The sequence below is a fragment of the Patella vulgata genome, chromosome 5 (assembly GCF_932274485.2).
Source record: "Patella vulgata chromosome 5, xgPatVulg1.2, whole genome shotgun sequence".
Taxonomy (NCBI): Eukaryota; Metazoa; Mollusca; class Gastropoda; family Patellidae; genus Patella; species Patella vulgata.
Genome location: NC_065883.2, coordinates 56,160,900 through 56,187,167, shown reverse-complemented (window position 1 = coordinate 56,187,167; position 26,268 = coordinate 56,160,900). Strand labels below are relative to the sequence as shown.

The window sequence follows — 26,268 nt, the reverse complement described above, 5'->3', positions numbered from 1 at the left end:
AGAGAGAGAGAGAGAGTGCGTTTAACATCCACACCACACAAACTAGGTCATTTCGGAACTAACATATGGTTCAATTTTATTTCAATAATTCGCTTGGGCGTACAGGTCTTTAGCAGTGGGAGGAAACCGGAGGACCCGGAGAAAAGCCACGAGGTTGGACAGGCGACCCTACTCCTTGTCAGATACAATCCAGCACTGTAAAGACCTCCAGTTGAATCAATGGCAGACCTTATGACAGAGTGTGCACGATCAAACCATTTGGCCGTCCAACCCCCCAACATCGGAATAATGTGTAGGCTAAATTATAGACAATACAGGATAAATGCGCCCCCCCACCCCCCAAAAAAACACACAGAGCAAATGATTGGGAAATATACAGCAGAGAGTACTGTTCATCTAAGAGAAAATACGATATTGAGAAGGGCAATGCGGAAAATATTTAATGAAAAAATGACATTTTCATTAAGCTCTCAAAGGGAATAATTTTACCATTTGAACAATAAATATGACTAGGTTGCCAGACAACTTCACAAAGGTTGTCACATAGTTTTCTTTTGTTAGTAATGAAACCATTTACAACACACTAAAATCTGATGAGTAAAAACATTATTAGAATGTTTGACTCCTAGTTCTTCCCTATACTAACATTTAGTATACAAAACATTTAATATCTAGGACCATAACCCTGGAAGTAATTATGAGAGGATTCTTCATCTAATGATCTTAAAAACTGTGTATTTATTTAAAGATACATTATGTAAAATTTAGATAAAGAGCTGACCATTCTTGCTATACTAGTTCAAAAATAGATAATGCAAAATGACTATATTGAAATTTCATTCAAATTACTTTATTCTGAGCCAAGTTGTCAATGTTTGTAGTTTTGACAAGATGTGTGCATTATTGTAACCACGGTACTTGTAAATTCAAGGCAAGATTTTTCAAAGTGATCAAGGGCCATAACTCTGGCAGTAATTGGATATTAACTTTAGCAGACATAAATCAAGACAGTAATTATTGGAAATCCTTGAAAATTAATAGACTTTTCCGTCTTATGACCTGAAACACTGAGTATAAATGTTAAGTCAATCGGATATTAAAATTAGCCTCTACAGCGTCAACATTTTTTTCAAAGTGATCAAAGGCTATCTGGCAGTAATAATTGGAAATCCTTCACAGATATTAACTTTAGCCTCTAGAGCGTACATAAGCAATTGTGGATGCCAGCCAGACTTTCGATTGCCTACACTACATGAAGATCTGACCGATTGTACTGGAAGGTCGTGTAAGGGGTCGTTCAAGCGGCTTTTGACCCTATGATATCAGATGTTGATCAATCAATCAGCGTTGATGTTTCTAGTGGTTTACCCACAGTTCCGTGCATCGCACGCCAAGAACTCGCCGTAACAGACCGTTTTATTGGCTAATCCCTCACTTAGGGAGCATAAATGTTAAGTCAATTGGATTTTAAATTTAGCCTCTAGAGCGTCAACAATTTTTTCAAGGTGATCAAAGGCTATAACTCTGGCAATAATTATCGGAAATCCTTCATCAGATATTAACTTTAAACTCTAGAGCTTGCACAAGCAATTGTGGATGCCAGCCAGACTTTCGATGGCCTGCACTACTAGAATGTCATGTCAGGGGTTGTACGAGCGACTTTTGACCCTAAGATGTCAGATGTTGATCAATCAATCAGCGTTGATGTTTCTAGTGGTAACAGACCATTTTATTGGCTAATCCCTCACTTCAACCAGAACCCCAGTAATATAACAACTCTTCCAGATCCAAGTGTAGTAAGGAAAAGTAAAACAAAATTTTGAACTATAAAAAAACGAAACGAAATAGGCTCTGTGTTTTAATCAGATAGGGGCAATAATAATATGACCAAATTTCAATGTAGTTGTTTTTAAAAAAATGAAAAGTGATTACAAATAAATGTAGGAGGTTGAAATAAGGGATATGTGATATGTGTCATATTTATTCAAAATGTCATATATATAAGTAAAATTCAAGTATTAGAGAAAAAACACTAATACTTGAATTTTACTTATATGTTTAACTGAGAGATCATTTTATATATTTTTATATAAAATACCCCATTATACATTAAAAAAAGATGGATGTGTTTAGTTACCTTGCTAGCTGTAAAAACAGATTGATATCGCGCTTTAAGTTGAGCAACTCGAGTTTGTGGTGCTGGGTCTTTAACTTGTTGGGATTTCTCTTCCACTTTAGCCATCATATCTTTATGTGCAACAATATCAGCATGCAAGGCCTGAATTAACGAGAAATGTTATTTTTTTTTTTAAAATTCTAACTTCTAGACAAAGATATCAAACAGCTTAACCGTTTAAGAACAATTTAATAAACGCTTACATGAACTTTTTAAGACATGATGGTTAAAAAGATTTTTGATCAGTTTTAACACGACAGCAGGTAAACCACAGAATTATCCCAAAATCAATTCTTGTCAAATATATATTACCTTGTATTTTTCGAGTGTTGATCTTTTTTCAGGAAGGTCAGTTTTTAGATCAGGATCAGCTGTCATACGATGTTCAACATCTGTTAACCAATCATGTAGCTGATCTTGTAAGCGATCATAGTCTCCCCAGTAGGACAGAGCATTCTCCAAGTTGCGTTTTGCCTGTGACATGTCTGTCAATAAATTTTCATACTCCAATTTAGCTTTTTCCGACTCCTGCCGAATACTTTGACAGCCTCTGGGGTTAGTACTAGGTAATGTCTTTTCTGATGCATCTAACATGGCTCTGAGATAGCTATGTCCTTGATCCATAGCATTCTGAATTTCCTTTAAAACATAAATGGTAACCTACATTAGAATTTTTAAAAGATAGGTTGCCAGACAACGAAACATACGCCCACAGCTGCTAAATCGTCCAGGCAGTCAAGAACAGTTGTTGCATATTTTTACTTTTTCAGTAATGCAACATTTATAATACACTAAAATCTGATTAAGGGTAACAACTCATTAAGTAATTATCAGAAAATCATTAGAATTTGGTTTTTTATAAATTTCTGCCCCATGCTAACGTTTAGTATACGAAATATTTAATATTATGGATTTAGCTGTTCAAGTTATCAAAATTCATTGAAAATCAATCTGAAGTCAATCGGATGATAACATAAGCCTCTAGAGCGTCACAAGATTTTTCAAAGTGATCAAGGGCCATAACTTTAGCAGTAATTATCGGAAATCGTTGAAAATCAATAGGATTCTTCGTCTCATGACCTTAAACACTGCGTATAAATTTAAAGTCTGGCATTAATTATTGGAAATTGCTATGAAATCAATAGGCTTCTTCGTCTCATGACCTTAAACACTGTGTATAAATTTTATGTCAATCGGATATTAACTTTAGCCTCTAGAGCGTCCACAAGGGCGTGATCAAGGGCCATAACTCTGGCAGTAATTATTGGAAATCGCTGAAAATCAATAGGCTTCTTAGTCACATGACCTTAAACACTGTGTATACATTTAAAGTCAATCGGATATTAACTTTACCCTCCAGAAGATTTTTCAAACTGATCAAGGGCCACAACTCTGGCAGTATTTATCTGAAATCACTGAAAATCAATAGGCTTCTTCGTCTCATGACCTTAAATAAAACACTGTGTATAAATTTAAAGTCAATCGGATATTAACTTTAGTCTCAAGACTACTCGAGTGTCCACAAGATTTTTTGAAGTGATCAAGGGCCATAATTCTGGCAGTAATTATCCAAAATCGCTAAAAATCAATAGACTTCATCGTCTCATGACCTTAAACACTGTGTATAAATTTAAATTCAATCACATTTCAATGTGCTCGTATAAAAATCAATATATTCCACATATATATGTATCCAAATCTTACATCTGATTTTGAAATCTCAGAATTTGATTTCAGCTGGGAATGGAGGCTACATGGGAACTATGATTAAAGTCATTACCGAACATCTCTTTTCAGGGCTCGAATTTGGCCGCAGATTCCTAACTGATTTTTAACTATCCACTGCAATGTATGGTCGCCGATGATATAGTAATACTTTCAATAGGGCTACATGCTGATTTTTTATATTTTTTCAGAATAAAAAATTGTACTAAAAACGGTATGATGAGAATTCTATTTTTTTGCCCCCTAACTGTAAACATGTAAGGATACATTATTTTTTGTAAAAGAAAAAATAAAATATTGAACTGTAAACATGTAAGGATGCATTATTTTGTGTAAAAGTAAAAAAAGTATTGAATGTTGAGCGTGATGTAATAGTCAGCTAAATAAATGATCTCAATTCTTTCTTACCGCCACCGTTAATATACTGATTTACAACATATAAATTATAAAAATTTGTCATATTGTATTAACTACGGACAACTGTCATAGATAATTATAAATACATGATGTCAACATTGTATTCCTCTACAGCTGACATCGCCATCAATCCCATAAAACAAAAGCCTATTTATTACAGAAAACATGTCAGCGAAATAAAAGAAACAGCAGAAAGGCCTATTTGGTCATGTGACTTAGCTTCATGGATAGAAAGTGCCTGGAATGTGTGAAATAAATCAACGAGAATATACACCCATTGGCTGAAAATGACCGAATTTCACCTAAAATTGGCCTTCGTGGGTCAGTTCACGTATGAACAGATGCGATTACAGTTCAACCCATTTCCACTTGCAAATTCAGTGGTACAGTCAAAGGTCGGGAAAGAGCGCCAATCCATTATTATTAGTTTTTTGGGTTATTGACACAATAAACCTGTGCTTACATCAAACTGATCCAATCTAATGTTGACATTTTCTCTATTACCACGATTATCTTCCACTGTTTTAATTTTTCTTTTAGTATCTTTCAACCAATCAGTGAAGACTTGATGATTGTCTTTATATGTCACATGATTATTGTAATGATTTTCAGTAGAGTGAACAAGATCCTGAAAATAAAGCAATGATAACGTTAATCCATAAATTCCCCAATACATGAAACAGGGTAATGTTTTTCTGAGTCCTGACTTCATAAAGAGAGAGAGAGAAATGGGGTTTAACATCCACTCAATACAAACTAGGCCATTTCAGGATTAACATATTTTATTTCAATAATTCGCTTGCGTGTAGGGGTCTTTAGCAGTGGGAGGAAACCGGAGGACCCAAAGAAAACCCATGAGGCTGGACATGCAACCCTACTCCTTGTCACCTACAACCACGCCAGTTGACTCAAAAATAGACCTAATGATACAACGTGCACACACTAACTATTCAGTCACCCAACCCCAAGAATAATTATTTTACCTTAGCTAGAGCTATTATAGACTGATATCTGGTAGTAAGTTGTGTAATAGCATGACTAGTTTTAGCATCAGCATTTGTCTGCAATAGAGCCTGGGCTTTCTCACTGACATCATCTAATGAAGACTGATAAGATAACACTTCATCCAAATGATACTGAAAAAAAATATATAAAAATCTATAGTCTTATTAAAAATTTTAATTTTCATTTGATGTATTTACATATTCAATTTTATTCCATATATACAAACTTTAAATGGTGATATCTGGAAAGAGCCTTACAAAATTAAACTTTAGAAAATATTATATAAATATATGTTAAAAAGTTGGAAATGCATTTTATTACTCAATTGATATTTTCCATTTCTTAAAACCAGTACATTCATACCTGGTATTGAGTCCACTGTTGTTTCTTTTCTTCAGCTGTAGCCTTATATTCTAGCTCAGCTCTAAGTGTAGCTTCTGTATGTTTTAACCAGCTATTGAAATCAGTATAACTACGTTCAAAATCTTCCCATCGGGAATAACAGGTGTCAAGTTCAGATTGAGAATGAAGTAATTGGTTGCGAAACTCTTCAAATTCTTTATTCATAGACTGAATTTCTTGTCTTATTTTGGTTTGACCAGAAGGAGATGTACTGGTTAATGTAGCTTCACCAGCTATAGTTGCTTGCTTTAATCTTTGTGTTCCTTCATTCAAACTTGTCATCAAACTCTGAAGATTAATATAAAATATTACTCGGTGGGTAATTTTGAAAGTAACTCCTTGAATTTTTCATAAAAAAATTAGAGTTTGTTTAAGCAAAATATCTATTGACTACAAAACAGTTCTCATCTGATATTTATCAGAAGGCCTACAAGCAAACATCTTAAATCAATATATTTATCACTTACAATTTTCAAAGAAACAAACAATATAAAGCAATAAATTATTTTTTTTTAAACATTTGCAATTTTAATATTTTGTTTACCTTTGAGCGCTCAATCTTGCCTTGAATAGATGTTTTCTCTCCAAATGTATCTGAACACGAAGCATGTTTCTCTCTTGCTGTACGGATCCATGAATTAAAATTATTACAGGCATCATGGAAATCTTGGTGATTAGCTACAAACTGTTCATTTTTAGCTAGAAGATCCTGAAATAAAACCATATCAAATTAGTTACTGGTATACAAATCCATCTGGGTGAAGTTCACAGCCAAAAATCTTAAAACATCCATCATTTTCCCGAATCAGAAGGGCTTCTATTTCTGGATCTATCTAGTAAGATACCCATCAAGCTTGAGATACCCATTCCACCACTGATGAGATAAATCTGTCTTTCTATAAATATGTTCAAGACAAAATAAAGACATAAAATTGACACAGACCTTTGCTTGCTCTTTCAGCATATTATATTTTGATGCTAATGTAGATGTATCTGTGCCAGTTCTAATGGAAGCTGTAGGTTCTAATTCCACAGCTTTACTTCCAACAGAATCAATCATCTGTTCATATGATACTATATCCTGATAAACAACCTAGAAAATATTTAAATTCAAACATAAGTTCAACATTATCAACTTGAGGTAAAATATTGCACATCTATAGAAATTGTACAGATTTTACATCATAACATAAATTTATGGAACTTGATACAGCACTATTAATTATTATGAATGTCGAAATATCATGCAAATAGTTATTTATAATTTAAAATATTTTATCTTGAATGTTTAAAGAATTACAAAATCTAGTTTACCTTAATTCTCTGGAGTTCGGCTCGCTTTTCTCCAAGATCACCCTTAGATTGTGAGCTCTTAAGACGTTTTTCAGTTTCTTTAAGCCATTTCTGGATTCCCTCTAAACTGGCATCAAAATCTGTCCATTGTAGCAGACGAGCTTCTAGCATGACTTTAGTATCAGTGACATCAGATATAAGACTCTCCCATTCTTGTTGTAGATACTGAAGTTCTTGTCGTATAGTCTCTCTACCCTCTCCAGACGTATTGTTCATAGTTTTCTCACCCCAATTATTGCTTGTATGAATTAATAGTTGACCTTCTTCCTTCATTACAACAAATTCCTAAAAACATGTTCAAAATTTTGGGATCTCAATTTTGGTTCAATACTTGCAGAAAGGCAAGAAAAAGTTTTTATTAATTGATACAAATTCAATTTTAATTAAAGAACCTAAAAAAATTGATCTTTCAGAGTGAGGTAAATATCATTTTTGATTATCATTTATTACTTTAAAACCAAAGTACAGTACCTTAAGTTTATCTATTTGTGACTGTATCATATATTTATCCCCAGTAGTATCAGAACAAGCTGCTAGTTTCTCCCTAGTACCATGTAACCATGATGATGTTTCATCATAAACTTTACAATATTGACTGTGATCAGCATAATGTTGTTCATATCGTTTTAATAGATCCTGTTAATAGGGAGAATATATATGATTTATTATTCCTTTATACATGTATTAGAAATATTCATAATTAATTCAAATAATTTGGAAACATCTTGATGTAAGAGAACTATATAATAAAAAAATAAAAAAATGTTTCCTGGGTTGTCACACACTGTCAATGTCTCAATTTTCACTCACTCATCTATAAACTATAAAGTTTATGTTTGTATTTGTATCTTGAAAGACATTGATTTGCCCAGTTTCTCTTCCCAATAATATTATGCAGAATAAAAAGGATGCACATTTTCATTACTTTAAAACAGGTTTTTTTATTTGCTTTTCTCAAATTATTTTTGTATTTCAACATTATACTACTAACCTTAGATTGTGATATTAAACTGGAGTATCTAGAATTGAGTTGTGTAACTTGTGTTGATAGCCGTGTATCTGCTGATTTCTGCATTAACAACTGTGCCTGTTCAGCAAGGTCATCAAAATCCCCCTGTTTATCAAATATATCATCTTGAAGGGCCTGTATATATACAAAATTACAACCATTCAATATTCAAAGGTGAATATAAAGATAAATTGGCCGTTGGCCAAATTAAAGCAAGGTTATATTTCAAAAACTGAATTTGGTTTATCAACATAGACATACCTTTTGTGTAAGAACATGAACATTTTTCTGGTCTAAAGTTGTGCACAGTTCAGCATCAGCTTTCATTCTGGTTTCAATATCTTTAATCCATTTACTTAATCTATCATAGAACTCTTCATAATTTTTCCATTTCCCACTCAAATTAGCTACAGCAAAATATTTTTTAAAATTACTAGTGTCATGAAGTAACGAGAATACAGTTACAAAAGGAAATCATATTTATGCACTTTATTGCTAAAACAAAAAGTCAATCAACACAAATATATACATACATAATATATGCTTTCAATTCTCAAATATAAAGGCCCCAAACATATTATCAATAAATGTACTTACAAAGTGAAGCCAACACAGAACTGAGGTCAGCTTGAAATTGATCAAAGTCTTTGGTAAGTGAATCAAGTTCTTCTTTTATAAGGTTTTGGCCCTGAGTTGAAGTTTGAGGTAAAACAGTTTGACCTTTTGCTAGCACCTGATCTAATTTCTTCTTTCCTACTTCACTTGTTAAATTAATATCCTATAATAAAATATGACCAAATAAACAAAATCGCAGGCAACCCACTGAAAATTATGAATAATTTTCGGATTATTCATAAATTATTGTTTACTGGTACAAGACCAATTGTATGATAACCATAATGACAATTTTATAATTACTTCAAGTCTTCCTTCATGGAAAAATAAATAAAATGAAATGGGGGTTTAACATCCGACTATTCTGCACCAACTGGACTAGTGAAGATGAACCAAAAGAAATAAGAAATGAGAAATTATGATGACTTACTTGTACTTTATGTACTTGTGCTTCTACTACTGTTCTATCACCTCTTACATCACTACAAACATTTAATCTATCAACTGTACTAGTTAACCAATCAGCTGATTCCATATATACATCACGATATATCTGGTGATCTCGTACATATTTCTCTCGTGTTTGGAGTAAATCCTGTTAAAATATACAATGAACAAGAATTAATATTTAATACCAGATTATTTGATTGTCTGGTTCATAAGGAAACATGTGGATTATTTCAACTCGAGTCTACAATTATTAAATCTGAAATACTGTACAATGATCTGTAGCAAACGAATGGAGTTCAAGTTCTTCACAAGACGTTCGTAGGTCATTTACTTTGTCAATTTTTTTTTCTCTATAATTTTTGTGAAAAGAGAACATTTTATTTGGTCTACTTATCTTTGTAAGAGGCTTTTGCTAGTTCTCATTGTAGTTAGGATATAATTACCTTGACTTCTTGTCGAAGTTTATCGTATCTTTGAACAATATCTTTGATCTGGTTACCAAGATTACTATCGCGACTAATCTGTTTTAATGTCTGTGCTTTTTCGTTCAAGTTATCAATAGTACTCTGTTGGGCATTGATGTTCAGTTGAAGAACCTTAAATAATAAAAAAAAATATATTCGTGAATCTTTTTCCGGGTAAGTCATTTCAAATCTGGACAAAATGTATTTAAAAGAATTTCCCAAAAAACGTCTAAAATAATATATAACTCAGAGGAAATTGAAAATAGAGTAAAAATAAGAATTCAAGGCGAAAATCAACTAAATAAAAAATCATCAATCATCACACCTTCAATGGCTTGATTACATCACAATTCTACATCCATCACAAGCGTTATTGGGACAAGCAGAGCTGTGACGAGATTTAATCCTGAGTTACTTGATTGTAATTCTGTCAATTCAGAGGACTGTCTATCAAGCAATCTTAGCTAGTCACATACATAAAAGAAGAAAGTGATCACAAACCATTTTTGAAGATATTAAAGTGAAATAATAATGACAAATGTTGAACTGACCTTAATTCTTTCCAGCTGAAGTTTCTTCTCTTGAAGTGTATTTTGAACCTGGGATTCTGTGTACACCTGATTCTCTAAGTCATGTAACCATCTTTCTAACTGTTCTGTACTATCATCATAGACAGTCCACTGAGATAGACAGCTATCTTGTCTTAGTTTTGTATCATTGAGATCAGCTGATAGGGAATCATATTCTTGTTGTAGAAGTTGCATCTCACGCCTCATATTATCACGACCCGTAACTGATGTATTAGGTAAAACAACTTGAAGATTATCCAGTGAAATTTGTAACATATGTAATCCTTCTTCTTTCTCTACCATGAGTTCCTAGTAAATAAATCACAGTATGATATTTGAAATAATCTGTACAAGTATTATGGACAAGTTTGAAATGTGTACATGAATTTGGTTCGGCTATGTGGAATCATGTTAAACCTGGTTCTTATCTTACAAGCCGTCTTAATTTGAATTGGAGAAATTTGGGTATTCTACCAAAAAAATGCTGTGCTGAGTTTATGAGTAAAGACTATTGTAATCTACAGTAGGTCGTAAGTTTTAATCCTAAAGTCTAAAATTCTAACTTTTGTTTTTCTTCAACAATTTTATCTTAATAGAATTACCTGTACTCTAGCTAATCTTTGTTGTAAAGTTTGTTTATCACCACTGGTCTCTGATACATCACTGACTTTATTCCTCATTTCAACTAACCAACTCTTACACTGATCTAATGAACTATTATATGCTTGATGATCTGTAGCATATTGTTCCCATCGTCGTATTAGTTCCTACAAACAAAATATATGTTAATCTAACCTTATTCACCTTTGCAAAATTACACTATGCTGTAATTTGCATCAATATTAACATTCATAAATCATTAATTGAAAAGGCACAGAGGGGTCTTTAGTAGTGGAAGGAACTCATGACAAAACACTTAACTCAAAAGATATAATGATCAAAAGTACATGCTTTTGACCACTTGGTCACTCCCTTTAACCTATAAGGAATAAGAACTGAATGTTAAAATAAATCTTACCTTAATATTAACATTAAGAGTTTGATATTTAGTCGATAGTTGTGAAGCCTGACTAATAACTCTGGTGTCAGTACTTAATCTCAATAAATCTTGGGCAGAGTCACTTAATGAGTCCATATCTCTTTGTCGACTGTTTATATCTTCTTGTATAGTCTGTAATTACACCAAATAAAAATGTCAGGCAAATTAATTACATCTGGCAGCAGCAAAGCCCCAGATTTATTATCAACAATGCAGCAGAGAATCAACCACGAACTCTGTACCAAGCTTTAAAAGTCAAAATTTGACAGGATTTCTCCTTATGCTCTAATGAACAATGTCAACAAGTTTTACATATTCTGTTGAGAACCTTCGAACATAAAGGGGACCACTTATGATTTGAGAAGAAAAATTCTGAATTTCAACAGGGCTTTTCTTTGATTTCAGGTGAATAAGTCCACCACACTTTAAAAGATAGGACGCCAGGCAACGAAGCAAACATAAGTCACCTGAGCAGTCCATAAAGGTTGTCGCATTGTGAATATTCAGTTAAATACAAAGTAAAGCAAAACCTTAATACTTTATTGATGCCCTGACAAGATTCTATGATAGAAAACAAAGTGCAATTATCAGAAAACACATTGATCACAACAATTGTACAAAGAACATAAATCTAAAATGGATCAGATGATGACTTTTGCTGTTAAAGCATTCACAAGTTTCTACAAAGACAGCAAGCACCTGAATTCAAAAAGTAATTGACAAAAGTTGTAGAAATTCAATTGTATTAGTCTGAACAGTACATATATACATGTCAAGTCAATCTGTAACTTCCCTTGCTAAAGTGTTCATAAGAACTTACAGAGTACCAGGTTAATTTCAAGATTTTTGATTGAAAAGTCATGAATTTTGATAGGCTTCTTCTTTAGGCCAAATGAACAATTTAATTTGAGGGTATTGGAAATACCTTAAGTCTTTCTAACTGGATTACTTTTTCTTTCATTGTAGCTTTGAGATCTGTCTCTCGCATCTTAACTTCTGTGTCTTTAAGCCAGTTAGCACATTTTTCATGCCAATTTTCAAACTCTTTCCACTGATCCATACATTTCTCAAGATCATTTTTAGTCTGAAAAAGAAAAAGATAAACCTTAGAGTTTCTTCATATAATATAAACAATTTGGGACTCACAATTAAATTTGTTTCTTTCAGGCTATTAGGTCACAGTATGGGAGATTTTCATCTGTACATAACCACTTAATCAGATGTATCAAAATTTCCAAAAGATAAGGAAATTAGATATTTACCTTAACTAAAGCTGTCATGAAAGCCTCCCAATCTTCACGTAAAGCATCAGTTTCTCTAACTATAATATCTTTACCCTGGGGAGCAGTATTGGGTAATACTCTCTCAGCTAAATTTATAACATTCTTCACTTTTGGTTCACCTTCCATCTTAGTAGCCAGAATATCCTGAAAGACGCAAAGAAAAATAAGTACATGGAACTGCGAGTAATATGCTGTGCACACAATTATACTAAATTAAACAAGCCAACAGTGAGGCTGATGTCCCCCGCCGAAATTGCAAAATAAATAGATGACACATATTAATTAATCGCACATTTATTTTTTTCACTAAGTTTCATCACTCTCTATCAGATAGAATCAAGATTATCTTGTCCCAAACCATCGACAAATGAAATCGATTAGCTCTGCTTAGCTTCAGCTCGAAATGTTAATTATTGAACTCAGTCAAGACATTCACCTAATGAACATCTACATATACATCAAGTTTAAACATTCACCTAATAGACACCTATGCCAAGTTTGAACATTCTACCTCAATTAGAAGGAGAGTTATTGTGTTCCAAAGTTTCTACCAATCAAATTGCTTACCCTCAGCAAAAAATGTTCATTATCGAACTTAGTTAAGGTATTCATATAATAAATCTATACACCAAGTTTCATCAATCTCACTTAATTAGAACTAAAGTTATCGTGTCCCAAAGCATCAACCAATCAAATTGCTTATCACTCTGCTTACCCTCAGCAAAAAATGTTCATTATCGAACTTAGTTAAGGTATTCATATAATAAATCTATACACCAAGTTTCATCAATCTCACTTAATTAGAACTAAAGTTATCGTGTCCCAAAGCATCAACCAATCAAATTGCTTATCTCTGCTTACCCTAAGCGGAAAATGCTCATCTTCGAACTCCATCAAGGCATTGACCTAATCAACACATACACCAAGTTTGAACATTCTAGCTCAATTAGGAAGAGAGTTATCGTGCCCCAAAGTATCAACCAATCAAATTGCTTATCTCTGCTTACCCTAAGCGGAAAATGCTTCTCTTCGAACTCCATCAAGGCATTGACCTAATAAACACATACACCAAGTTTGAACATTCTAGCTCAATTAAAAGTTGTCGTGTCCCAAAGCATCAACCAATCAAATTGCTTATCTCTGCTTACCCTAAGCGGAAAATGCTCATCTTCGAACTCCATCAAGGCATTGACCTAATCAACACATACACCAAGTTTGAACATTCTAGCCCAATTAGGAAGAGAGTTATCGTGTCCCAAAGCATCAACCAATCAAATTGCTTATCTCTGCTTACCCTAAGCGGAAAATGCTCATCTTCGAACTCCATCAAGGCATTGACCTAATAAACACATACATCAAGTTTGAACATTCTAGCTCAATTAGGAAGAGAGTTATTGTGTCCCAAAAAGTGTGACGGACAGACAGACGGACAGACAGAAGGACAGACAGACGGACAGACACCCATTTTAATAGTCCCCTGCTTTCTTCGAAAGGCGGGGGACAACAAATTCAATAAATTATAAATATCTTGGAGCAATCCACTGTCTATGTGTGCATTTTAATAATAATCCCCCCCCCCCCCACACACACACAAAAAAAATAGTGTAATCTATATTTTGGAAGCAAATAGATGTTAGTTTTCTACTGTTTCAGTGTCTTATACAAATTTCACCATAACACCAACAGCATTCATTTATTTTTCAAAATAAAATAATAGATAACAGCTTATTGTAACATGGATATTTTTTTCATAAATCAAAATTTGCTATTCCACATATACTGTAAAAACAAGGAATTTATGCATTAGGAAATTAAGGTTAAGTGACAAATCAACATATAAAATGTGTATTTTAATTATTGTGATCAAATTCTTGATTCTTTCTTCATTGCTATGTTATCAAGGATATAAATCATGATTTAAATAATCAACATTGATTTTGTTTTGTGTCATGTTTGATGTAACCACTATTGTTAAAGGTTCCAGAAAAGAAATATATGTTGGAAGTTGGAAATGATGCGCTTGGAGCTTTCTTGTATTTGTTGTAATTTAAAACACTCACATTATTTTCTTCTTTTATAGTACATATCTATTTTGTTTCTATGTACTTATACGTGATATGAGATTAAATGATTATGGTAAACAAACCATGCTATAGGCTTATAAATTTATCAAAAGGGTGAAAATCACACACAGGTGCATGCTAAACTCAATGGTGTACAACATCTAGATATAAGCCGTATTCATAAATGATTTATGACATATAGTGTTAACATAAGTCAATGTTTAAAATTATTAATTATAAGTATTTAATAATCAGATGTTAAACTACAATTTGTCTAGATATAAATACCGGTATACAATGTCTGAACCACTAAAACACAATATTATTTGAAATATAGACAAATTTATTATCTACATACTTTTTTTGTTATTACTTCATTTCTTAAGTATGATTTTCCTACAGATTTTAGTCTAATATTATTAGTTTAGTGCCCATAATATATAAAATCTTAAAATCACTATAATCTTATATGAATACTAAAATGTGGAAAATAAGGAACACTCTGCAAGCAATCTGATTAATATACAGATCTATATTTCGTTTCGTTTTTTATACTTTCGATGACCTACACTACATAAAGATCTGACCGGTTGTTGCGATAGGTCACGTCAGAGGTCAAACTAGCGGCAAGTGAGCCTATGACGTCAGACATTTGATTAACCAATCAGCATTAGTGTTACTAGTCAATTACCCACAGTTCCGTGAAAAACACACCTAAAGCTCGTAACAAACCGTTTCATTGGCTAATACCTCACACTATTCAGAACACGTCAATGATAACAACTCTTCCAGATCCTAGTGTAGTAAAGACAAGTGAAACGAAATTTTGAAGTGTTAAACAACAAAACGAAATAGGATCTGTGTTTTAATCAGATTGACTCTGCAAGTAGCTGCAATATAACATTTCTTATAAATAGCATTGCCTAAACTATCTATTCATCAGTGAAAAATGAATATTATTTGATTATGATATATGAAAATTAAATAAAATATATTAAAATCTATATATAATAACAGAAATTCTATCAAGTAACTTACACAGCGGCGCTATTTAAAAATAAAATTAAAAGCCAAATAAATCTAAAATTTTAACAACTTTTTATGCACTGAACAACAAAGAAGCAAGAGAAACAAAACTTCTGTAAAATTATTGGATTGATAATCTAACTTATTTGAAGCCCTCATAAAATACAAAATAAATCAATACAAAAGTGAAAAATAGGTTGCCAGGCAACGAAACATACGCCCACAGCAACTATATCGTCCGGGCAGTCAACAAGAGTTGTCGCATATTTTTACTTTTTTCGGTAATGAAACATTTATAATACACTGTGTATAAATTTAAAGTCAATCGAATATTATTTTTTGCCTTTAGAGCATCCAAGAGATATTCTGAAGTGATCAAGGGCCATACCTCTGGCATTAATTATCGGAAATTGCTGAAAATCAATAGGCTTCTTTGTCTCATGACCTTAAACTCTGTGTATAAATTTAAAGTCAATCGAATATTAAATAATAGGATTCTTCGTCTCATGACCTTAAACACTGTGTATAAATTTAAAGTCAATCGGATATTAACTTTGACCTCTAGAACGTCCACAAGATTTTTTGAAGTGATCAAGGGCTATAACTCTGGCAGTAATTATCGAAAATCGCTGAAAATCAATAGGCTTCTTCATATCATGACCTTAAATACTGTGTATAAATTTAAAGTCAATCGGATATTAACTTTAGCCTATAGAGCGTCCACATGCAATTGTGGACGACGGACCGACGGGGGCGACAACAATATACGACCACATTTCAATGTAGCCGTATAAAAATCAGTATGCAACTCTCAAAAACTTTGTCTGAAAAACTATCTAAAGGCATTCAAACTAATTCCATCACCAATTTCAATAGATTATTTAAGAATTTCTTATGCACCAACCTGTATTTTGTCAAGTCTATTTTGTATAGCATGACGATCACCAGAGACATCTGCACAAGCTGAAAGTTTTTCACGGATACCATTTAACCATTCAACACAGATATTATAGGCATCATTATATTGTTGATGATCACTGACTATATCTTCGTATTGTTGTACATAATCCTGATAAATTTAAGTCAAATATCAATTATACCCTTCATAACATCAGTTGCTGGAGCAAGAAATAAACAGCTATGTTATCAGTACTATTAAATGTGGGTATATACAATAAATAAAAATAGATCTTCAAAGTCATAGCAGAAAATCTTACCTTTGATATAGAACATAGTTTTTGGTATCTGGTACTGGTTTGTGATATAAATCTAGAAAGATCAGATTCAGGACTGCTCTGAGCTAGAGATTGAGCTTTATCGCCAATACTTTCTATAACACGTTGATATGATAATACATCTTGATGCACAGACTGTAAAACAAAACGTTTACATATACATTTTTATATGTTTAAATTTTGTAAACTCAATACATTAAGGCCACACATTATTTTGACTTTGAACACAATCTTATAAATTACATGTATAGTACCCTTAATTAGATTGGCTAATTCAACATTTTCACAAACATTTTTACTAGCCTTAACATTTCAAAGTGACTTACCCTGAAGTTCTGTAACTGTGTTTTCTTTTCTTCTAATGTTGATCTCAATGGCATTTGTCCCTGTAACTGAAGTTCCATATCTCGTAACCAATTATCAACTTGACTGTTACTATCATCAAATGAAGTCCATTGTACAAGTGACACTTCTAGCTTACGTTGTGAGGCTGACAAATCATCATATAAACCTTCAAATCCTAGTTTCAATTTACGTAATTCTTGGCGTATGTTTTCACGTCCATCAGGAGCTGTGGTAGGATATAATCGTTCACCAGCTTCAATAACCTGGTTTAATTTAGCAAATCCTGAATCTCTATCTCGGATTAAATCCTGAAAAATGACCAATTCAGAAAATTTTAACATAATTGGACATTGTCAAAATTTGAATAATATCAAATAACCTTTGACTCTTTCTTACTGAAACACTGACCTATGTACTGGTAGATTACAATAAAGTATTTAGTGCAAGCATTTGTTAAGCTACACCAGTACTTAAAAAACACAAAACTGTGTTGACAATAAAATTTGCCTTAAAGATGGGTTCCCAGAAAAGTAATTATTGGGTGGTTATTTCCAATAAAAGTATGGCAATTTTGGTATATATGGAAAGTAGAGATATCCAATCTTACTAGAAAAATACTGGATTCCCCGAAAAACACTCATGGGACGTATACAGCAGGGCTGTCGGTAATTTTTCACAGTTGATTAGCAGCACTGCTAATCAAAAAGTCCAATTTTGCCAAATTTGATTAGCAAATTTAAAAATTGATTAGCAGTTTTTCAGTTTAAACGAAAACACCTAAATAACAAGATATTACTTTAATTCATAACAAATATGATTAGATTCCATTCTGACTATTCTTTAAATTCTTAGATTTTTTAGCACTGCCACAAGTACTTGTGACAGTTTGTGAATGTGATGTAGACATTTAGTTAGGTCTTATGTCTGAAGCCAATTCTTGACAGTAGCCAATTCTTGACAGTGACTTCCGAAGCCCCACTCATTTTAATTGTTATTTTTTGTCACGTTAGAAATCTTCGTTAGAAAACAATGTCTGCTTTTTATCATGTATTACTATTTTTGTTCAATCGGGCGCACCTCGATTAGCTAGACACACGCGATATAAACAATAATATTTTACGAGAATTTTTACTTTGATTTATCATTTTACAATACGTTAACATGTATTTATTTTTTTATATTTTATTTACAATGCGTGGGGGATACACTGGATTTATTTCTTTCAAAATGAATATGATATAATTACTTGATGTCTCGCAATGTGAGTGGTACTACTTGATTCCCTATTTCCGGTTTAATAGTCCCTATTCATAGAGTTATGTCCCTTTGTTCCTATTGTGTCTGGGTAGTTCGAGAAGAAAATGTCACGCGGAGAATTCAGTTTTGTTTATAAGATTTTATTCAACATTTTATACATGTTGAAAGTGTTGAGTAAGCCTTCTAGTCTTTAAAATGTGGATTTTTCTTGTGTCAATATCCAAAATGACAGGCATATTAATGATTCGCAGTAACTGCGATTCAAAAACGTTAGATTTTAATTTTTGGTTAGCAACGGACAAAATATGTATCGCAAATTGCGCTGCGATACTGGTTGTCGGCAGCCCTGGTATACAGGACAAAAATGTAAGGGTTCCCCTAATCAACAGCCCGACGATTAGGAACATCTGCACGCGTGATGTCAAAGATCACAAGCGAACATTGAGCGCTTGATGTACAAGTTGATAAACTTTATGAAAAGTTAGACGTACAATACTTTCTGAGATAAAAATGACGGAAAAAGACGCGGGTAGTGGATAATCCGAGAATTTAATTAGGATTCGATATTTGTAATAAATAGTAAGCGATTAAACACAACATCGTCTTATGTATGCAATGAATTCTCCTCTGACTCCCAAGACGTGACGTAAACATGACCTGGTTTGATCGAATTTTAATAGCAGGGCATTCCTTCGCAATTACAATGTTTGAGAAGGATTTGAAGCATAATTATGACAAATTAATTAGTTTGAATATGTTTTTGGTCCATATATACCATTTAATCACCCAGTTTGTACGCGGGAACCCATCTTTAAATTTGCATGTGCAGACTTTAAACGGATATCAAATCAACCATCCAAGAGTCTCAAAGTGCTAACGTACCTACATTATGAACCCGACTAGCACAAATGGAATGGTTTGACATCTTAATATGAAATGCAGGGTTAATTAGAAATAGGCTATACCTGAGTTTGTTCAAGGCTATCCTCTAATTCAGCTCTGGAACTACCAGCATCAGGACATTGGGCAAACTTATTTTTAGATTTAGTCAACCATTGATTACAATCAGAAAACTTTTCTTTGTATAATTTATGATCATCTACATTTTGTTCACATTTCTTTACATTTTCCTAGAAAAATAAAATAAATGATATATAATTGAAAAAAATATTTTCAGTAAAAGCTACTCTTTCAATCCAAACATTGAGTGTCAGAAACATTTCAGATTTACGTAAATCATCAAAATAAATACCTTAGAATGAGTGAGTAGAGTCTGATATCTGTTAATAAGTTGTGATACAAATGTTCCAACTCTAGCTTCATCAGTTAGATGTTGTAGGGTTTGAGCATCATCAGCAAATTTATCAACATCACGTTGACGACCCTTAACCTCTTGTACAATCTCCTAAAATTCATAAATCAGAAGGAAACATTAGATTGATTGCATATATATGTATACCTTTAGTTGTGATTGAATACTGAAATGGATGAACAATAAAAGTAAAACAATAAAATAAATCTATTATAAATGTAATGACAAAACTTGCTTATAAAAATGAATGATGATATGAAATGCAATATTATTATGTCAAATGTTTTGATAATCTCAAGTAAGATGTGTAACTTATATATCATAAGATTATAAACTATGAAGTGAAATGAAAATATATATAAAGCAAAGCAAAGTGATCTATATATAATAAGTGAAGCCATGCGATGATATATATGAATATAACCAAAATCTGAATCAAGTCTGATGTCCACCAACCAGTCTGTTATATGGGTCATTACATATAATTCAGCACACCTTTTCCAATAAGGATTGAAAAAGTCACTTTAAAATACACAAAACCAACCATTCTTCGAAATCTTTCAAAATTTTATATAGATCATGGAAACAATAGCAGTTACATTATTCAATATGCAAGGAATTATCCATTCATTATACTCATCCAGGGGTGGGGGGTGGTCCAACCCCCTACCCCCTTCTGCTCTGGTACATAAAAAATTTGTAAACAACACTTTTCATGAGAAAAGTGTCATGGTTGTGTGCTTTATCCTTTATCGTCATAGTAACCAGCGGTTGCCAGGCAAGATACACCCACATTTTGCAAGATATGGATATAGAACAAGCTAAAAGCGATTTTTCGTACAATCTGGGGCCATAATCCAGAAGTTATGGTCTGAAATGTGCAAATATCGAAAGGGACTGAGATCTTTGGGAGAAAACTCTATGTTTCAAGTTTTGTCATATTTAGATAAAAATTGTGACCTGTATAGTGTCCACATAATAGAGGGGCGATAGCATAATACGTCTACATGAAAATGTGGGTGTATAAAAAATTGACGTCAAACGGAGTGTTGGATTTCTCTCTTTAAAAAGCTCAGTGTGTATGTATATACGCCAAAATGACGATAGAGACAGGGCTGTCGGTAATTTTTCACAGTTGATTAGCAGCACAAAAGTCCAATTTTGCCAAATTTGATTAGCAAATTTAAAAATTGATTAGCAGTTTTTCAGTTTCAACGTAAAACACCTAAATAACAAGATATTACTTTAATTCATAACAAATATGATTAGATTCCATTCTGACTATTCTTTAAATTCTTAGATTTTTTAGCACTGCCACAAGTACTTGTGACAGTTTGTGAATGTGATGTAGACATTTAGTTAGGTCTTATGTCTGAAGCCAATTCTTGACAGTGACTTCCGAAGCTCCACTCAATTTAATTGTTATTTTTTGTCACGTTAGAAATCTTCGTTAGAAAACAATTTGTCTGCTTTTTATCGTGTATTAGTTTACTATTTTTGTTCAATCGGGCGCACCTCGATTAACTAGACAAACGCGATATAAACAATAATATTTTACGGGAATTTTTACTTTGATTTATCATTTTAAAATACGTTAACATGTATTTATTTTTTTATATTTTATTTACAATGCGTGGGGGATACACTGGATTTATTTCTTTCAAAATGAATATGATATAATTACTTGATGTCTCGCAATGTGAGTGGTACTACTTTATTCCCTATTTCCGGTTTAATAGTCCCTGTTCATAGAGTTATGTCCCTGTGTTCCTATTGTGTCTGGGTAGTTCGAGAAGAAAATGTCACGCGGAGAATTCAGTTTTGTTTATAAAATTTTATTCAACATTTTATGCACGTTGAAAGTGTTGAGTAAGCCTTCTAGTCTTCAAAATGTGGATTATTCTTGTGTCAACGAACAACATATGTATCGCAAATTGCGCTGCGATACTGGTTGTCGGCAGCCTTGGATAGAGAGAGAAATGGGGTTTAACGTCCACTCGACACAAACTAGGTCATTTCGGGACTAACATGGTTTAATTTTATTTCAATAATTCGCTTGCGCGTAGGGGTCTTTAGCAGTGGGAGGAAACCGGAGGAAACCGGAGAAAACCCACGAGGCTGGACAGGCGACCCTACTCCTTGCCACGTACAACCGGGGATTTGAAACCACACCAGTCGACTCAATGACAGACTTTATGATACAGCGCGCGCACGCTAACCATTCAGCCATCCACCCCCCCCTCCCCCTGGATAGAGACCACATATTTCTCAAAGATTTTCAAGGTCTGGGGGAGAGAACCACCTCGGATCACCCTACCCAAACAACTAAAGATACAGGTACCGTCTCAGGTGCCATCCTAACTCCCTAGTGCAAGAATTCCTGGATGCGCCCCTGGTTTATCTTCAAAAAGATGCCAACCATCAATTTTCATTAAAATCAGGCAATCTATTTGAGTCCCAGAGCATGTCTTGGAAGAACGGACATACCAAATTTAATTTTAGAAACAAGAGAACAATTAAGCAAAAATTTTACTCGCTGCAATGTCATTTTGGGATGGAAAATGATAGAAAAAAATGAAACTATGCAATGAAGACCAAATTAAAAAAGCTTCTACCATTACAAATCAGATAGAAGTATTATGAATGGTGAGGTAATTAAATTATGATGCTTCTAAAATTATGATTAACGCTTTGAGGAGGATGACACATAAAGTGTATATTATTCCCATTCTTGTTATAAACAGCCTTCATTCTATGTCATTCACCGTTATTATATTTTCTATAATCTTGTATAAGTCATGATTACTCTAGCATTATTATGAAATAATTAAAATAGAAAGTACAGCATTTTGCATTCATTAAATTTTCTATTAAAAATAACTGTAATTCCTTCAACCTCATGCTAAGCAATTCCATACCAAATGCCTTTTTATGCATTATTACTCTACATATATAGCAGACATTTTTTTAATTTTGGCGAAGTCTTACATAATCAAGTTTACAAGCTTCTTCCACCTGATTTTCTTCTAGAACAATATCTTCTACTATTTCCTGTTTATATTGCGATATAAATGTTAAAATATTCCATTACAATAATAATTCTAAGCTGAAATAAATGTTTACATAAATCTATCCTCACTAATTATTTTAACAATTTGGAAGATATTGTTTAATATTGTTTTCTTCAAAACATAAATGACAGATGAAGAGTGAAGATGGGTGCCATTGTGTGTATTATAAGAACAAGCTGTTTTTAATTTATTTCACAAACCCCTACTGAATATAATGTACTATGATGTGTTTCACAAAACAGATATTTATATTTGATAAATACATTTTAAACATACATTATGCAAGAGCTAAATCTGTCTATTGTAGGTCCTTCTTTAGGCCTGAAATGTTATCTAAATTATCAATTAGACATTAATTAACCTATCCAGACCATAATCAACTCTAGATGGCATCGCTAGCCTGCAATCTTTAATGAATTATGAGCCGATTTACTGCATAACTTTCCTTCACGATTTAACGATCAAATGGATAATCAAGACTATACTGTTTATGGTACTGACTTTAGTAATGATGATCGAGGCTAGGCGGAAATTTCAATCGCTTAGTTCTCGGTTCATAGTGGATCAATTTGAATGAAATTTTCAGCAAATTGCCTTTACATTATGCCTTAACTATTATCGTGAGAACTGCCAACTCGTTATCGAATCTCCATAATGTAAGCTTTAAACAAAATAAATTAATAATTAAAAAAAATTATTTCGGGGCAATTGACTTTTCCTGTTGCCGAGCACAACTATAATATTACAAAACCAATTCAATAAACATACAGTACCTGACATTTCCGTAACAATTCCTGTTTTTCATCTAGGGTAGATTTAGCTGGTACATCTTTCACCTGTCTTTCCATATCTTTAATCCATTGTGACATTTTAGCATAATTTTCTTCATAAAGTGTCCAGTAATAGAGAGCTTGTTCAAGACCATCTTTAAGAGAGTTGAGTTTGAGAGTGTAATCTTCCCAATCAAGACGTAATACATCTAGATCTTGTTGTATACCTTGACGACCTTTCAAAGCTGTGGTATTCATAGTATTCTCAGCATGATCTTCGCATTCTTTAATACGTGCAACACCTTCTGGTAAATTAGTTATCAATTCCTGATAACAGAAACAAAAGCATTTGTATCATACTTACTAGATATCTAAGTCTCATTTGAGGGATTTTTAATCCTGTGCAAACCAGAATATTGTGAAAGTCATATCTTAACTCTTAGAACCCGACTGGCTGGTTTTACGGCCAAGATAATAACATCTATATCCTGCTGGCTGGTTTTCTGGCCAAGCATGACGCATTAGGAATTCCACTCTGAACAAATGTTGTGTGTGGTGAGGCCTTTCCCCTCTTCCCTTGGTGATACTCTGGTATGACTCACTTAGAATTCCATCAAATCTAGATCAATCAGAACACATGTTACAATTTGGCGTCTGCAGTGAGGACTTCCCCTCTTCACTCGTAGACACGACACATATATTCCTGAAAATACTGCTTTATGGTCATGAATGGCAAACAGACCTGTATCAGTAGTCAAGGCACTGGCTAGAATACTAGAGTTATGCTGACAACTTGACTTTCTTAGTGAAAGTAGCGATGATAATGAATTTTGGACTTTTTTCTTTTTATTTGTGAACTGTGGCACTATGATGACAAATTTTGCCTTGAAACATCATATAACATGTATCAGAACTATTTTGCCTGGTAGCATGTGATCCATACTTGCATAATATCCCCTTTGTTGGCACTTTGGGTGATTAGCAATTTTACAGTATATATGCCAGGGTTCAACGGTTTAAAAATGGCTATCAGACCCAAAAATGGTTGAAAGCAGTTCAGTATTTACAAAGATATGCAGTATCCTCTACAAACACAGGAACATTTGCATGTTGTGACACATTTTTGGAAGGTTTGGTAGTTAGGTTTAACTTTTGAGTTTGTTATTGAGTACAAAAACCAGCGGTTGCCAGACAGGATACGCCCACATTTTGCAAGAGATGGAGAGAAAGCTAACAACAAAAGTGATTTTTCGAACAATCAGGGGCCATAATCCAGGAAGTTATGGTCTGAAATGCTCAAATATCGAAAGGGACTGAGATCTTTGGGATATAAAGATATATTTTAAGTTTTTTAAGTTTCATCAAAATCAGATAAAAATTGTGACCTCTAGAGGGTCCACAACCATCATATTACATACTTTAACACACATACGGAATTCAGATGCAAAAAGTATTTCTAACCTGTAGTCTTTCTAGTTTATTACTTATAGTATGTCTATCACCAGTAGTATCACCACATAATGTTTGTTTATCTTTCATATGTCCTAACCAATCTACGGCCATTTGTGAACAATCTTGATATTTCTGATGTAAGTCAACATGATGTTCTGATCGACCAATTAATGCCTGTAATACAAAAATATCAATTTTAAAAGAGGAACTTTTACCAGAAGTATTAATCACTAAAATATGCTTTAAAATTGTTAGCTACTACAATAAGCTATTGCTGGAGTTTAAAAAAGTTTGGTGAATTTCATGTACAACCTAAATTCAATAATAAAGATATTACCTCAGCGTCAGTAAGAAGTTTTTCATATCTTGAGTTGATGTTAGTTATAAAAGAAGATACATCAGGATTAGATGTTGACTGTAAAACACCCTGTGCTTTCTCAACAGCCGTAGCTACCAGTCTTTGATGGGATGCAATATCTTGTAGCAGGGACTGGAAGTAAAATACAATTCAAAATAAAAAGTAAATTGTACTAAGAATCAAATTGGTTCCTTCAGAAGATACAACAGAAGAAATGTCATAAAGGTTATTGAATTATTCAGTGCCTATGTGTACACAAATATTAAAGAAAATAATTGGAAGTAGGGATAATCCATCAAGGTGATCACATGTGTCAATCAAACTAATCCCTTAAATGACCCAACACTTACCCTATGTTTTTGTAACTGCATTCTCTTTTCTTGTAGTGTGTTTTTCATGTCAACATCAGCTCTGAGAGCAGATTCTGTTTCTGCCATCCATCTTTGTAGACTTTCCTGACTATCAGAATATGATGTCAATTGTAGAGAGAATGTGTCAACTTTTCTCTGAGCATCATTTAATCCACTGAATAACTTCTCCCAGTTTTCTTTAGCTTTCCTCATTTCATTTTTAATTTTCTCCCATCCGTGGCTGGCTGTATCCGGATAGAGTCTTTCTCCTGCTTCAATGGAGGAGTTCAGTTTCTGGAGACCATGTTCTTTCTCAGAAAACAACATCTGGAATAAATGAAGTTGACAAGTAACATATCTAATTAATCAAGTTATGATTCTAGTTAGAGGTCATTTCTTATATAGTGATGATAAAATGGTTTCAGTGTACTGGTATTTATTGGAGACATATTTAAGCTAACACAGATCATTTCTTAATGAAATATTTAAATGACAATTTTAGTTTGGGCATATCCATACAAC

The 26,268-nt window shown here is 33.1% G+C and overlaps 1 protein-coding gene across 1 annotated transcript in view; it reads right to left on the bottom strand.

Annotated features, from left to right (window-relative positions):
• Positions 1-26,268, bottom strand: part of LOC126821426 (muscle-specific protein 300 kDa) — a 187,512-nt gene that overhangs the window by 95,287 nt on the left and 65,957 nt on the right. Inside the window, exons 52-80 of the mRNA XM_056100862.1 lie at positions 25,747-26,073; positions 25,376-25,528; positions 25,048-25,212; positions 23,590-23,913; positions 22,734-22,796; positions 19,686-19,838; positions 19,399-19,563; positions 17,158-17,484; positions 16,814-16,966; positions 16,501-16,665; positions 12,487-12,651; positions 12,150-12,308; positions 11,204-11,356; positions 10,788-10,952; positions 10,168-10,494; positions 9,596-9,748; positions 9,133-9,297; positions 8,685-8,865; positions 8,349-8,494; positions 8,070-8,222; positions 7,550-7,714; positions 7,040-7,363; positions 6,669-6,818; positions 6,270-6,434; positions 5,687-6,013; positions 5,302-5,454; positions 4,782-4,946; positions 2,489-2,815; positions 2,138-2,278 (exon numbers count right to left, since the gene is read on the bottom strand). Of these exons, the coding sequence (XP_055956837.1) occupies positions 2,138-2,278; positions 2,489-2,815; positions 4,782-4,946; positions 5,302-5,454; positions 5,687-6,013; positions 6,270-6,434; positions 6,669-6,818; positions 7,040-7,363; positions 7,550-7,714; positions 8,070-8,222; positions 8,349-8,494; positions 8,685-8,865; positions 9,133-9,297; positions 9,596-9,748; positions 10,168-10,494; positions 10,788-10,952; positions 11,204-11,356; positions 12,150-12,308; positions 12,487-12,651; positions 16,501-16,665; positions 16,814-16,966; positions 17,158-17,484; positions 19,399-19,563; positions 19,686-19,838; positions 22,734-22,796; positions 23,590-23,913; positions 25,048-25,212; positions 25,376-25,528; positions 25,747-26,073 (5,679 nt within the window). The remainder of the gene's footprint in view (positions 1-2,137; positions 2,279-2,488; positions 2,816-4,781; positions 4,947-5,301; positions 5,455-5,686; positions 6,014-6,269; positions 6,435-6,668; positions 6,819-7,039; positions 7,364-7,549; positions 7,715-8,069; positions 8,223-8,348; positions 8,495-8,684; positions 8,866-9,132; positions 9,298-9,595; positions 9,749-10,167; positions 10,495-10,787; positions 10,953-11,203; positions 11,357-12,149; positions 12,309-12,486; positions 12,652-16,500; positions 16,666-16,813; positions 16,967-17,157; positions 17,485-19,398; positions 19,564-19,685; positions 19,839-22,733; positions 22,797-23,589; positions 23,914-25,047; positions 25,213-25,375; positions 25,529-25,746; positions 26,074-26,268) is intronic.